The sequence below is a fragment of the Bemisia tabaci genome, chromosome 7 (assembly GCF_918797505.1).
Source record: "Bemisia tabaci chromosome 7, PGI_BMITA_v3".
Lineage (NCBI taxonomy): Eukaryota > Metazoa > Arthropoda > Insecta > Hemiptera > Aleyrodidae > Bemisia > Bemisia tabaci.
The window spans coordinates 19,131,124-19,146,881 of NC_092799.1; the positions used below are offsets into that span (position 1 = coordinate 19,131,124).

General features: G+C 36.6%; 1 protein-coding gene across 3 annotated transcripts; it reads left to right on the forward strand.

Moving 5' to 3' along the window:
* The first annotated feature begins 49 nt into the window (after nucleotides 1–49).
* Nucleotides 50–12,858, forward strand: Ccdc85 (coiled-coil domain-containing protein 85). 3 transcript variants are annotated; one of them, XM_019040181.2, is made up of 8 exons: nucleotides 50–220; nucleotides 3,237–3,557; nucleotides 4,618–4,741; nucleotides 5,396–5,653; nucleotides 6,822–6,966; nucleotides 7,705–7,832; nucleotides 8,748–8,903; nucleotides 9,344–12,858. In XM_019040181.2, exons 2-8 carry the CDS (start codon nucleotides 3,325–3,327, stop codon nucleotides 9,389–9,391), a joined length of 1,092 nt encoding a protein of 363 aa, XP_018895726.1. In that variant the 5' UTR covers nucleotides 50–220; nucleotides 3,237–3,324; the 3' UTR covers nucleotides 9,392–12,858. The 3 variants fall into 3 exon arrangements, with proteins under 3 accessions (XP_018895726.1, XP_018895727.1, XP_072158292.1); XM_019040182.2 differs by lacking the exon at nucleotides 50–220 and adding an exon at nucleotides 469–1,224; XM_072302191.1 differs by lacking the exon at nucleotides 50–220 and adding an exon at nucleotides 469–1,172.
* The last annotated feature ends 2,900 nt before the right edge of the window (nucleotides 12,859–15,758 follow it).

Below are 15,758 nucleotides of genomic sequence, written 5' to 3' on the forward strand. Positions count from 1 at the left end.
TGGTCATCGCATTTCCCAATCCTTATCCAATCCAATTCCAATCCCAATTGTCGTCTAATTTTTGTTTACGTTTACACCACGTTATTATTTATCGTATTTTTTATCACTTTCTAATTGCATTTGTATTTTTGAACCCATTGCATATGGTCATCTCTACGTGAGGAGTAATAACTATGTTTTATAATGTGTTTCCGGATTGTAGTGCACCCTCTTTTGGACGGTACGTTGTTTTAAAACTCGTTCATTTACATACCTTTAACGGGACTTAGTAAGGCCTACTTTCTCTCGTGACCTTATATTAATTGTTTACTTTTTCCCCCTTGCATGACAGGTGATTTTTGTTTCGATTTTTATATGAGCCCTCTTGTTCGTAGAATTTATGTATTCAAAGGTAATCAATGGATTTTCCTCGTGTTTTCTCCGTTGTTACAAACCCCATGGTTCATCTCTTGCCCACTAACCTCTTGGCTCCATCGTAGATGTTTACTTTTTGCAGGCAAAGACCCCCTCGGAATGAGCAGGCAAGATGGCTGCGTGGCGCGACGGGAACTCAGAGCAGTTCGAGCACTCTCTAACCAATACCTACTCTAACCCATCCTATCGTCTGCCGTCTCCCCACCTTATCCATCCACATAATCATGTTTCCAATAATGTAAAATGAATCAGTGAGTTCGGAAACACTCCAACACGGGTTTTTTTCGATTTTCACTTTTTTACGGTTTAGTAACACTTATGGATAAGTAGAAGCATCTGCACGCAAAAGGATATTTCGAAATTGCAATCGGAAGTGCTCGAAACGGCGCGGCGACGGGAAAAGGGAAGAATCGAAGAATTTCATTGGAAATACCAATTTTTGGCCGATCAAGGGAAACGGGCGACTATCCGATGCGGTTTTATTTTTTCGGTTCAGTATACCTTGTGCCAACAAGTTATATAAATATGCAAGCGTTATTCAGGTCAAAAAATTTAAATTTTTCAGGGCAGACTATGAAAAATCAGTATCTGAAACTTGGTGCGTTAAAGTCTCTAGAGTACTTCTTGCGTCCTTTGGCACCAAAAAAGTTTTTCTTAAACTAACTTCTTCGCCCGCTGCGAAGTTTTAGGTGTTTCCTGAAAATTTTTTTTTCCGAGTTGGTGTATTTTCGAACTCACTGATTCAAATGTCATCTTAGGTACCTAATGCTATATTTATGCTCCCATATTTCACCCCTTGATGCCTGACTGGTAAAATTCACCACTTTTTGGATCGTTATGTACTTTTGTAGGTATAAGTTATCAAAAGCAGAAATGTGCAAAGATATTTTTTTAGCAAATTTTTCAAGAAATATGCTAAGTGCCTCGTTACCTTTAACAGGATGTTTCCCAGAAGTTGTACCATTGTGCCACAAAAAAAATTTATAAATTTGTGCGAATGCTGAGTTAAATTTTTAGCTTGATGGTTCATCTTCACATGGAAATATTTTTGGTAGAATTACAAATTCCACAATGAAAGTCTAGCAACACAGCTAACTTAGCAAAAGCCCTCATATTTCTTGAAGTCAGGAGAGGGTAATATTTCTCCCCCCTCCTCCTAACTAGTTCCCCCAATGCTCCTGAAAACATCTCTGCTGAGCGCAAAAATCCTCAAACTCATCCCTCATCATCTGGCATCCCCATGGCTCAGATATAAATGAAGCCTCTCCCCCCTTATTTTCCATCAAAATTCAAAATGTAAGTAGGTACGTTAGGTACGTTTAGAATTTGATTTCAATGCCTCAGAACGCTGCGGGGCCCCCACACAAGCTTGTGATTTCTCCAGATATGCTAAAGATTTTCCCTCCTTAGGTAATCCTTAAATTATATAAGAAAAATGTCTTGCCAAAGAATTTTGAGAATTGCCCTGGTTAGTACTTGGTTTGAACTCTTTTAGAAATTTAATCCCGATCAAAAAGGTCAATTCCCTGAGCTGAGCAGTTTAATTTTTCTCCGAGAGTGAAATTTGTGCTTGGCGCCATTATGTGATGTGCAAAGAGTAGAGGAGAGGAGAGAGCAACAGAGTATAATCATGAAGTCCGAGCGAGCTTCATGCACGCTCCACCAGCTACTCCCGCTCTGTGATCGCCTGCTCATTCGTAGGGGGTCTTTGCCTGCAAAAACGCTCAATCCTCCATCGTATGATCTGTTGATACTTAACCAAAACCGTCATTCACCCCTACATCAGTTATTCTCAAGCCTCTTTTCCACTGATCTGATATCTAAATAATTCTAAAGATTCTGTAGGGACTTGGGCACAATTTAGCCATAGCTTTGTATCATCATAACGTATCAATCATTTGGAAGCGCCTTTCACTCATCCCTATGTTACGTGACCTCAGGGACAACGGAACACCCTTACTTTTACCCCCCTGATAAAGTTTCAGTAGGTGTGGTATGGTTCCCCTGTTTCATCACCTAACACTAATGAGAGCAACCCTTTTTATGAGCTCACCCATTTCTCATACGATAGAAATCAATCTCTCTTATTCTGATATCGGCCAATCTTAGCTATAGCTAACGTAGACATTGGCTCCTAATTGAATCTGTTTATGTTAGATGGGCATGAGTCTAAAAATTCATAAACCTTAGCATCCTGCGTGATCAATGAAAGCCAGGGCTCATGATTTTTTGGACTTACGCCCATCTAACAGAAACCAATTCAATTATGCCATAAGCCACTGGGAGTATAACAGATCATATGGGGGAATTTTGAAAGCAGCCTTTCCTCTTTAGGAAATTCAGAGGATGGAATTCACAAATTAAGTCCTTGGCAACACCGACAAAATGAACCAAATTTATGCGACTGCATCATGCTTTAGATGAAGGAAAATAGTATTTTATGATCAAAGTACAGGCAATGTACAGATCTAAGTAACTGAGGCAATGACAGACACAACCTCCCAAACAAGTACATAGGTGAGTTGGTGAAGAGGGGTCTTAGTTTTCAGCTACATTAACGACTTTCCTGAAATATTTTGTTTAGTTACTGCCAAGAAAGAGCTTTTTTTAGCTTTTTTTAATGCCATGGACTGTAAAATCTCTTCAAAACTGATTCTTTAGATAAAACTCTTCAGGCAGATAATTAAATTGCACATTTTCTCAAACTGCCCATGATCCGGCAGTGGATTTCAGAAGCATTTGCGATCACTCCTTTTTGTAATTTTGTTTTTGTAACAATTAATAAATAAATAAATAATGCTTTTGTACTTGCCTTGTTACAGTTTCCTCAAGATAAGGTGATGAGGTATTCATATCATTTGTGGTTGCTACAATGTGAACTAGTTCCAAAGTAATGTACATGCGGTATTTATGTCGAACATGTCAAACATAACTAAAAAGCCGCTATCATCAGTTGCTAGTGTGAACAGTCATATAGCAAAACTACCAGCTTTAGCTGAGCCTGGATTAGTTCCACCAAAATACCAACCTCCGCCACAGCCAGTTAAGAAACCACCCACATATTTAATACCGCAAGATGGTCCTCACCCATGTTTGATTCCTGATCCAGCCAAGCAGTTTCAGACAGTTGCTGAAATCGACAGGTAAAGCGAAACCAGTTTTCTTCCTGAAGTTCTAACTCCAACAATTCCTTCCTCTTACTCTGTTAAGTAATGGATTATGTTAGATTAGATTATAACCCATGTGAAATGATGTGAATCAGTAAATAAACTCATTCTCATACATTCTTCCATCCTGACTATTGGGCAAAAAAAGCCAGGGCTGTCAATTAAGTATTCATTTTTTGAGTATCAAGTTATCGTTTGACCTGATACTCACTTTGAAACGAGAATACTTATCAGAAATTGGCTGAGTATTAAAAAGAAGTTTTATGAGAGAATATCAATGATTAAATGAAAGCAAAAATAAATTGTCAGTGAAAGCCTGATGTTGGGCCAAAAGAAAACAATCAAAAGTTGTACTTCAAGCTTTCAGACCCATGTTAATTACTTGGACCGCGTTTAACAGAAAGGAACCAAGCCATATCAGCTATCGCCAATTTTAACTGGGCAATTTAATTTTTTATAAGAAAACATTTGTGCGGATCCCTTTGAAAATGTTAAGGAATTTGCTTTGTACTATGGAGAAAATTCACTGAAATTTGCACGAAAATCCGCACAACTGTTTTCATGTAAAAAAATTAAATTAGCCGATTAAATTCGGCAATAGCTGATGTGGCTTGGTTTCTTTCTGTTTAATGCGGTCCACTTAATTTTATTTTTTCGAAAGAGAAATTCTGAAAAAAACAAACTAAGCAATCAATAATCTGTTAGCTGGCCTTCCTTTTTTAAGCAATTGCATGTTTACGGCAATATATGTCTCTGATGTGATTTGATAATAGGCTGTAAGAAATTATTTTTGTTAAATGCTGTGATAAGGAGGCTGGAGTCGCAGAAATCCAGGGTGGAGCCGATCCTAGTCCTCAATGACAAATCTCCACATCGAAAACCAATCCAACTTACCTTTGCTGTATGAGGGAGTGAGTTTAAAAAAGCAGCGAATTTATATTCAGCTTTGAAATCAATGATATACTGTAGTTGTTCCTTCCTTTTTTCTAGATGAACGTCTTAAAACATTGATATAATGTAATTCTCTCTATTTCAGGCACCACCAAACAGCTGATCAAAAGCGCGCTCCTCCTCAGTATCATCCGCCTCCTCCACCACAAGATATGCTCAAATTTGTTCGAAAACCTGATGCAGAAGCCTCAAGAGCTGCTTCAGAGCAGGTACAGGAAAATTTTGTAAATTTAACGTACATAGAAAAACCTTCGATAAATAAGGCATCGCTATTTACACTTTACAGTGCATGTTATGAGATCAGTAATTTATCACTGCGCAAATACATTGCTATTCTGATTTATTAGGAGGGTCATTTTGGAAATTTTGCAACATCAATTTTAATTTGGATCTCTAAAAAAATATTCATACAAAGCCCCAAAAATTTAAAATTTATGTTAAAGAGCACTGTTTCTAGTTTTCACCTAACTTCAGTGCATCAATCTTAATGCTCATCTCGAGAAAGGTAGTCAGTAGCACTTTTAACCTCACTGTAATATTTTGAGTGGTGGTGTTCTGTAGGAACATTCCTAGGTTGATTTAATGATTCATTATTCAATTTTTCATAAACAAGCTCCTTAATTTAGTTATTGGTAATTATGAAAATCATTTTTTTATGATTATCTTTATCCTTTAAGACAGATCATCAATATTTTTCCTTCTAGTTTCTCAAGGTTTATGTTGACAAACTTCAGTACTTACATATGAGGAAAAATATAATAATTTATAGTTTCTGACAAACGATACATGCTCACAATAAGTTATTACTTTTACAACTGCTCACTTGGTGTGATGAGATTATTTCATGGCCTATTTTCCCTTAGATGCGGCGGATGGCAGCAGAAATTCAAACTTTGAAGCAAGAAAAACAAAGACTTAGTGATGACAATCAAGAATTGCGGGACTTATGCTGCTTTTTGGATGACGATAGGCAGAAAGGGAGGAAGCTAGCAAGGGAGTGGCAGAGGTTTGGACGCTACACTGCCAGCGTCATGAGACAAGAAGTTTCTGCGTACCAAAGTAAATTGAGACAGCTTGACTCTAAGCAGCAAGAATTGATTAAAGACAACTTAGAGCTAAAAGTATGTTATGCATCAACTATTTTATCTTTTAAAACAAAACAGGGGGCTCTAGCAACCAAGAAGGTCAGGGAGGGAAAACGTGTGATTAGAAGAGCTGCGAAGTGCAAACTTCTGTGCTCTCCTGTGTGTGATTTTTTTCATAACTTCATGGCGCTTCCATACTGAGCCTAGCAGAGCTCTTTCCTGGTCTGTAGTGAATTTTTCCCTTGGAAATTTGAGCTCCTACTGATCTGCACTGGTACTTTGCGTTTAGCAATGTTTATGTTTGGCTTTTCTTTTGATTTGGAAAAAAGAGTCAGGGATACAGAAAATAGAAGGGTAAGAGAAAACTGGATAAGTCCAGAAGACGAAAAAGAACTTTTTGCCAGACAGTTTGATAAAGTGCTCTCTAAATATTTCTCTATAACATGGCAATTTTCTTGAAAGAGAAATTGATATCATTTTCAAAACTTCAGCTGTCCCTCAGAAATTAATTTCAAAAATATTTTGGTAGCTTTCAGTGGAAGTGCTATCTACCACTGAGAACCCTTAGCAGATAGCATTCTCCTCTTCAAAGCTGCTCTGTAGTGAGAATTTACCATCATCAATCAATCATTTCATTAAGAAAATAGACAAGGTAATTGAAAAAAATTAAATACTTGAAAATTCTGGATCTTAGTTGAAACCTTGTTGGGTTCCATAAATCATTGAAGCATGCCAAGAATATATTTCTGCAGTTGTCTCAGTAGATCTCAAAGCATAGACAAATAGAAAGCCTCGGCTAGTATCTCTGCAACACACAGTCGCAGTTCGTTCGTAGGCTTTGTCAAGAAACCATGCATATAATTGATGAAGTTGCTACATTTTCACTTTTATTTCCCTTTGTCAAAGAATAAAGAGCCGACTTTATAACTTATAATTTTCACAAACTTTTCTTCTAACAGAGAGGGAAAATGGCAGAACTTTTCGAGACACTACATGAACTCTTTTTTAAATTAATAATTAAGATAATGCAGGAATTTTGTTGCATCTTTAATGAAGACGGTCCACAACATCTTTTCTGGCCAAATCCCTCGTCAGATGGGAGGCAATAGAAAGAAATAGTCCAGTAATATGACTAATGTTTCTCTTAATCTTAATGAACTAATCTTCTCCAAGATTTAGACTAATGGTATACTTGATTATTCAGGAATTATGTCTTTATTTGGACGAAGAACGAGGAGGAACGTGTCGAGCCTGCGGAGCGGGACTACGTCGCGATGATGGTGATGGAAGCAGTTCAAGTACAAATCCTGATGATCAAACACCCCCTCATCCTGCCTATCATTCTCCAGGTGCGTGCTCATCTTTTGAAATACTGATAACGATATTAAAAAAAAGTTCTACCCAGCTCATTTTTCATGAAATATTTTTCATACCTAATAGCTGTAGAATTTTTTTTTTTTTTTTTTTTTTTTTTTTTTTTTTTTTTTATCAAAAATAGGTTTTGCAATTAACCTGTCAAGGTAAAATGTTTTAGGGGTCACCATTGCAAATTGTAAATATTTTGTATTGTATATTGTAAATAGGAACCAAATAATCACATGTATCTGCCAACAAGTTCTCATGGGCGCTCATACCCGTAAGAATGTGCATGCCGGTCTTTAAAACCATGACTAGGTAAGGAATGTATTTGATACATCAAGCAGGTGAGATTGTATCAATATCAATTGATTCAACGTGTAAACATAGCCTCAAAAGTCAATTAAGTAATATCTAAGTATCTGAGCGAGCAGGTTATTTGTAATGGATTATTTATTCTTATGAGTATTATAAGGCAATGAAAATTGAAATTGTCAGGAATTTTCTCATTTTCAGCTTTTCCAAAGTAAATCCTAAAATTTCGGATTGAGGTTATGTTCTATTGTTTTGAACCAAATGATTCATGGAACCACTATCGAATACGATCTATTCCTTCAACAATAAACAAGCTAATCTTCTCTTTCCTTATGAACACTGATCCCTTTTTGCAAAATGCCACCCGTTTGATACGTGAACTGTTTGACTTTCTAATTTTACTATTCTGTTTTCAGACCAGTCCACATTAGAGTATGTCCAGCGCTTAGAAGCCCGTGTCAAGTCTTTAGAAGAAGAGAATAGATTACTATTAAAGAAAATCAATTCTAAGTCCGGAAACAACTGGGATATTCACTCTGTTGTTGTAAGTCAATCCTCTTACCTCTCAACTAAGAGGCTTCAATATTTTGTTGCTGCAAGCTCTAATTGCATAGATTTGATGAAAATAAAAAAGGAAACTTAACTTATTTATCTTGGAAGTAGTCACAATGACCTTTTTTTTTTTTGTTGGTCGTCCCAGACTGGATTGGTCATAGTGACAGGCGTTTCAAAAGATGTGTTTTCATTGCATTGCTGGTCAGTGGAAGCGCTGTCTGGAACTGTCTGTGGGTCCTCCAAGGAACTAATTTCAGAGTACTAGTTGCTGTTGCAACTGATATTTATAGCACTGCAGCGATTAGCTGAAATTGTGATCTAAAGTGTTCAAATCTTGCCATTTTTTGTGTGTTTTCCGATGAGAATAAGTTCTCGAAAACATGCTGGCAGTGAATGAGTTACAAACGTTGATCATTTGATATCAGATTCTCATGTATTTTTTAGAGCTGTTTCTGATGATAACTTTTAATTTTTTCCTTCATCCAGAAATTTTCTGGAGTAGGTATGGAAATTCCTTTCAATATTGGGGGGTTTTGTTTTGGAAAGAATTTGTTTTTCCAAAAAAATTGGTGCATGATGGAGGTCATTTTTGAATGCTGCAAGAATTAAGATAGACAAATAGTTCTTTTTTGCAGTAATCTTGTTATTTTTAACAGCAAAATCAAGAAATGCATGCTGTGTTTTGAACTTATCGAGTTAAAATATATGACGTGTTAATTCACGTTCATAAGGAAATATGAAATAATATTTTCTGTGTTACACATGATTGTTTCTCAGCGCAGCGTATTCTAATACCTGTCTCATTTACTTTAATTTTCTTCCCTACTGCAATAAGCCAATAAGCTGTCAAATTGTATTTCCCTCGTATAATTAATAATCAATAATGAATATTTAATTGATTCAGTCTCAGGATGACAATGGTAGGAGAGAGGCAGTTGTCCAAGCATTACAAGTGTTGGAAGTTCGGGAGCAATTGGAGCGCGGGAGCTCAGGTTCACATGAAGATCCAATTCCACCAATGGACGATGGAGAGAAAGCGCTTCTACGAGAAATGTGCAATGTAAGTCCATCCAAATTAATTCTGTCAAGCTTTCCTGAAGTAGTTTGATGATAATTTCTACGCAATATTTACGTTCAATAGTTCTGCCTCTCTTTTAGAAAGATAAATCTTGTAAGCTCCCTTCAATCATTGAAAGATGTCAAGAAAAGTTGGAGGGGCCAAAAGAACGATGAAACAACTGTACTAAGAATTCATTCAAAAAAACAAATTTTGAAAAATCATGTAAATTAGCCGAAGTATGTGAAAAAACTTTTTTTTTTTTGTACAGATTTATGGTTATCAAGAGTGATATTTTATGGTGGTAAAAAATAAAAACGCACTGTAGATTCTATGGCCACCACTTTTTGACTAACCAGATTAAACACTATTTCTACTCTATCAACGTGTCTCCCTGTTTATTTTTTGCAATACATATTCACTTCTTTATTTTTGTATTGCAGGTGGTTTGGCGTAAGTTGGAAGAAGCCCAGCCAAATATGCAGGAGTAAATGCTAATCGGACGCAGCTTTGCGCTTCTCTACTCTGTTTGTTTCAGCCTCAGGCTGTAATTGTTGATGTTTTGATTTGTTTCAATCCTTGGTTAAGTATTATTAATTATTTGACTATCTTTAAATCACAAAGCCTACCAATCGAATAAATTCGCAAGATTTTGATGAGTGAAGCACAAAAACAGTTTTTCAGCTGTGTACTTCTTTCAACAAAAAGTTTGACTCAATCGTTAAATCAAGTCAGCAAGTCTAAACTTGAGCACCTATGAATGAGGTGTAATCGCAGAAAAATAGTCTTCTTCTCTTTTTCATTGAATTTCTCTCATTTTCCTATGGTGTGTAATTCGTATCAGCTCGAATATACTCATTACTCACCATCTCTCGGAATCAGTAACCTGAATTTCCTTGAAAACCAAATGATACACGACTGTCTACTGGTAAAAGGTCTCCATTTCTTAGAGGCAAAATTTTTAGCAGAGCTATTTTAGTCAAGTTAGTTCTCAAAAATTGAATTTTAAGATTTTGAGAGAAAACTCAGTTGAGAGTTAAGAAGATTAAGTTGTGAGCAGTTGAGTGCATTTTTCTGCAAAGAATATAGGGGGATCATTTTTTTTTTTTTAAACAGAGGGTATGAGAGTACTTTATAGTCCAGCAATTTTGTACCATGAACATGGCATTATTTCTTAAGTCCATTGTTAATTTGTATTGAAGATTTTTATTTGTTTGCATCCCTACTTATTTTATCCTAGTCTACGTGTGTGAAGAAAAGCTTGAAAATCATCGACCTTTCATTGTACCTGGATGAAAATTTTATCATCAGCAAAAGTTACATTTTGTTCCTCATTTAATTGTAGCCTCAATCAGGGTTCGTGATGCCCTGAAAAGAATGGAATTTTTTTTCTCTTTCAAACTAGGGACCAGCTCTAGAGGTTAGCCGTCTGGCTGTTCTATGCCTATTGGAAGTTCTAAGAGCCATAGTGCACAAATTGTATCTATAGGAATAAAACAGTACACATTTTAAACAAGAAAGCATTGAGTAGCAATTTTTGTATGCCAGGGAAGATTTCTAATCAGTCACTCTCAATTCATCGGATGTGTAAAAATGTCTCTGATTGTGAAATAATTTTTTGCGCCTCAGTAGTACTTGGAGCCGATCATTCTCTGTCAGTTTTTTTTTTTTTTTTTTTGGCAATTCTCCATGTAAGGCTTCAAAAATTTTTTTACAATTCTTCAGAAGTCCATTTTGGTTTCAACAGGGTATCACAAACCTTGCCAACATGTAATGTGAAAAAAAAAAAATCAGTGATCAAAGTCTTCCAGTTGGATATTCTAAATTTCATCTCTTTCATGTTTGTCAGAGCCTTTTTTAAAAAGATATTTTTGAACAAATTTTTCTTATTTTTGTACTTCATGAATCAATTGAAATTCTAGAATATTTTTCAAATTTAGAGCTGTAAGATAATATTATTGTGTAGTTTAATTAGACCGCTTTCATGTTTATCTCTTTTGGTACCATTTTCAACTTCTCAAAAATCAGTATACTGTTAGATGCTATTTCAGTATGTTTTTTCAAAGAAGTTCTAACATCCTGTCTCGTCTTTAAATTAGTCAAGCCAGCTTAGGTTGATGCATATTTGAGCACAGCATGTTTTCAGTCTCTAAATTTTACCGTCCAGGTTTTACTACAGAAAACTCTTTAGTATTGGAAGCAACATTTTAGTGTATTTTCCGAAGGAAATACACTATTGCGTTTTTAATCTGCTTTCCTATACAAGTTCCCTTTTTCTAGTGCCATTTTAAAATATCAGGTGAAGCCTGAAAGTTTTGTCCTTAATCCCAGAATTACCTCACAAATGGAGGAAGCTAGAAAGAGTTTCTCCGAGAATCTTCATTTAATCATTAACCATCAAAGAAGATTGGTTAAGAACTTGCTGATTTCCCAAGCTTTTTAGTAGGTACAGTTTTATCAACTTGGTCAATTTTTAACAGCCTTTTTGTTTCGTAATTTGTCAATTCACAATAGTGGGCCAGTAATTCACAACATATTTTTTACAGCTGATATTTTATAATGTCTAGATTCTGCTTTCATTATCATGTGCAAAAATTAGTGACAAGGCTGTTGGTATTTATGCAGGCAACTTGATGCAGCTCTAGAATGGTTCATTATTCGAATTTAACACTTTAAAATCAGTATTAAGTTAAATTTAATCCATACCAAAAAGCCAGGATCAGTATTTTACCAGGGTCAATTATTTTGTGTTTGTATCGTAATTAAATCAGTAATCTACTTTCAGTAATTCATAAATCCTCTCATCATGTCAACAAATTGTTCTTTAAATTTTGTATACTTTATAAGGGCACCATTAATTCACACATCTATGATCAGAGAAATTTTTTCGTGGTTATTCATGCCTTTCAGTCCTCCGTCTGTTGGGTACTTTTTCATGTAAAAGAAAACATATATGAGCATAGCAGCTCCAGCAAAGCATCATGGGATTAATGTTGCCTAGTTATGACGTACTTGTTGAACCTTCCTTAACGAACACAACAATAGAGTCATCGTAGATAACCAACTCCACAATGGTATGTTGTACCACCTAATTGCCTTATTTATAAGAAAAATTAGCCTTTTCCTCTGTCTTCAAATATTTCTTAAGAAGATTATGTGGTTAAGTATTGACATTTTTTTAAACTTTTAATTTCATGAGTGAATGACCCCTCTTGTCGCAATACTTAGGCTCCCCTATCAATTTGTTATTTTACAATTAAGTTGACTCAACTTTGATACTTCGATTAAGCAAGTTGCTCTGGAAATTAAAGTTGTGAATCATATTCCACTAAAGAAACTTCAGTTCTGTGATATGTATTGCATTTCAGTATTAATATATTTATGTATGGCCTTATTTTTCAGAGGGCGAGATTCTATTTCTTTTTTCGTGGAAATTAATTCTATCTTACTAATGAAATAAATCAAATCACTAGTAACCTTTGTTTGTAACAGGATACCACTTGTTATATTTTTTAAATTACTTACGTTAAGTGGGAAATAGAGCTCAGCACTCAAAACGAAGAATTCTGTAGAGATTCATAGTAGATTCAATATGCGCAAAAAAAATATTACTATCCGCCACCACCTCTTCAGCTTTGCTTTAAGTAAGAAACAAAGTTTAGAACAAATATGCGTAACAGATGGCTATTTTGCAAGTGGTAAATTGATTTGAGAATTCTTGAAGTTTTTGAACATTTGTAAAGTTCGGATGACTTTTGCCAAAACATTTACCTCTCTACGAGGAATCCTTTATTTTTGCCTTGCCAAGCAACATCAATTATCGGATCAATTAGGTATGAATTCATCTGGGCCAATTCAACAATCAGTGTTTAATTAATTCACACATAAGTAGGTTAGTCATTAATTATTCTTAAATTAAGTTATTTATTGACATGAATAAACATATTTATTGTTGTTACTTTTTGGTTCACATCATTTGTGAGTTCTTCCTCCTTCATAGAAACAAGTAGCCGACGCTACCTGGCAAATAAGTTTGCTCTCCTCACTCCACCAGCCCCCGCTTCCCCCCTCCCATTTCAAATTATATGTGTGAAACTTTCAGTATCATAGAAGTCAAGTAGCAACACGCTGACCCAAATAGCAAAATAGAATTTTTCTCCAGAAAAAAAATATTAAGAAAACTTCTAGAAAAAACAAAGAAAATGAGAGGTATCCAGAAAATAGAAAGAAAAAACATTGCGAGTCAAAAGTCTGACCAAAGAAAATAGATCTATTTCATAGGTCTACTTCCTGTCAACTTCCCATTTGGAAAAAAGATAGAAAATTTATTGAAAGTAGAATTATTTTCTAGCCAATTTCTTAATGTTTTCTTTTAAGAAAATGCAAGGAAAAAATTTATTTTCTTTCTACTTCCTTGTGTCTATTCTCTAGATCTACTTTATACCTATTTTCTCTCAAGAAAATTGTTCTATCTAGAGAGTAGAAATTTTCTTGATGAGCGCCACCTAAAAAGTAGATGACAATGCTACTTGGGTGAATGAAATGTCACAATTTGATTTATTCAATCAGATAATCAAGCGATAAAAGCAATGGTAATTTATTTTTAGCTCCAAGGAGAAGCTACAGATTCTCAGCAGGGGAAACTGGGGAGGGTGTGGAAACCATTCAACATCATTTAAAGTGCACTTACCTATCCAATGGTCTTGCGCTTAAAATAATAAGCTAACTATATTAATCGGTGCCCCCTAGAGCACAGCGTATGTCATTTATGTCGTCAAGCTTGAAAATGATGGCAGAATCTGTCTCATTGATTTTCTGGCAGGTAGATGCTGTAGTTCCCTCCTGTCAAACATTGTGAAGGGGTGGGCAACAAGTCATAAGTTTTAAGCACGTAGCAAATTAAAAATGATGACTTACTGAAAGATTATTTTTTCTTCTCTTACTAATTCTAAAAAAATTTTTAAATCTATTGGCGCGTTGCACATGGGCGTAACAAGCGTAGCGGAAGTGTTAGCGTGAGGGGGGGGGGGAGGCTCCCCCCTCCCCCTCAGAATTGAAAGTAGTATTATCTGCCCTCCCTCAAAAATTCTGGATGGTTAGGTTTGATACTCTGCATTTTAACGGCCGCCTGCATTGCCTCCATGCCGAGGCTGGCCGCTGGATCGAGGACAAACTTAAGTATGAGATAGAGGAGTATCGTTGGGGAAACTGCAGAATCTTATATCTTGGTTCGCGGCGCTGCAAATTGTCTGTCACAAATATAATTTTGTGTGATTATAATGTGACCGATTATAAATTGAGAAAATTTAGTGCGATTTTTTCTTGCCCTTTAAACAGGGCCGGATTTACATTTTTAGCGCCCGAGGCTAAACTTAGGGTGGCGCCCTTAAAAGTAGGCGTTCTCGTGGGGGGGGGGGGGGGGGGGGGGGTCCCCAGACGCCGCTCCCCTTCACCTTCAGATCAGAGAGAGGATGTTACCTAGGTGCCAGGAAAATGTTCGAATTCACCTTTTTAAAACACACGATTTTAAACAGTTTTGAGGTACGTTTACATTTACGTTTGCAAGTTGGTTTTGGAAAATAAAAAGTAACGAAAGACTCGTTAAATTAAAAAAAAAAAAATAATAATAAATTCTCAAAAATGTTGCGCCCCTCAGAATGTTGCTCCCTAGGCTACAGCCTATGTAGCCTATTGGTAAATCCGGCCCTGTTCACAGTGGAGATGTGAAGTACGGGCCAAAAAAAGAAAGAAATCCCTTCCCTGATTTCTTAGACGAAGGGCGTGTCATCATTTTGCATTTTGAGTTCCAATTCTTAATTTTTAGCGAGACTTGGCATTAGGGAAAAGTCTCGGCCGTTTCGAATCAACAGTAGCGGTGGCAGGAGATTCGGTGTACAACATCCGGTCGAGAGTCTACTGAGGAAGGGTAAACCCAGGTAAACCACACCTCTCAGCCTCGGCCCGCCTTTTGTCGGTGCGAAAGAAATCGACACACGCTTATCTCTTTTCGAAGGAATACGGCTGAACTTGACGCGACGCACGGTGGATCGAAACCTGCAAAATGCCGGACATTGGGTCTCTCACAGAAAGGAATTTTCTTGATGGAGACATCCACCCGAAGAGTCGCATTTTATGAATTGGTTTTTTCATTTGCGTGCGCGCAGTAGTGCAAACAGCCTCTCAAAGCGGCTCAGGAACTCACGGGAAATCGACGGCCGAATTGCAGGGTGGCATGAAACGTAAGAGAGGAGTGAAATTTCACGAGGCTGTGAAACATTTCATATCTTCCAGGCAGGCCCGCCACAAAGGGGGGGGGGGGGGGGGATCCTGGGTCCCTGGTTCCGGGGCCCGTGCCACTGGTGAAAAACCACTACGAATTCACATGTAACTCTTGTCTCGTAAAGAAAAGTAAAAAATTTACCCTAAAAATTTCGCAAAAGGTGATTAAATTTTGAAAAATACTCTGGGGCACTGTAGAATTTTTTTACTTCTTCAAATATTTCTATCTGTTTTCAAGATTTTTAGTATAGTATAGTGTAGTAGATTTTTTGATATTTTTAGTACCTAACTGCGTTTCATTTTCCTCCGTCGTCGGATAGTCTCCAGTCTGGGCATCCTCGACTTCAATGACTCAACCTCCTTGCATAGACGTACGAAAGGGGAGTCCCGGGGGGCTTGGACCCCCTAGAATTGAAAATAGTATCATCTGCCGCCCCCCCCCCCCGAAAAGAATTTCCAGACGTTTTGAATGCAACAATCCGAAAGTATTTTGTGCTAAACTGATGGGAAATCTCCGTCATGGGAGCTTCATAATGCGTCCAAGTAGATATAAAATTTCAAAAATTTTCCGAAGGAGGC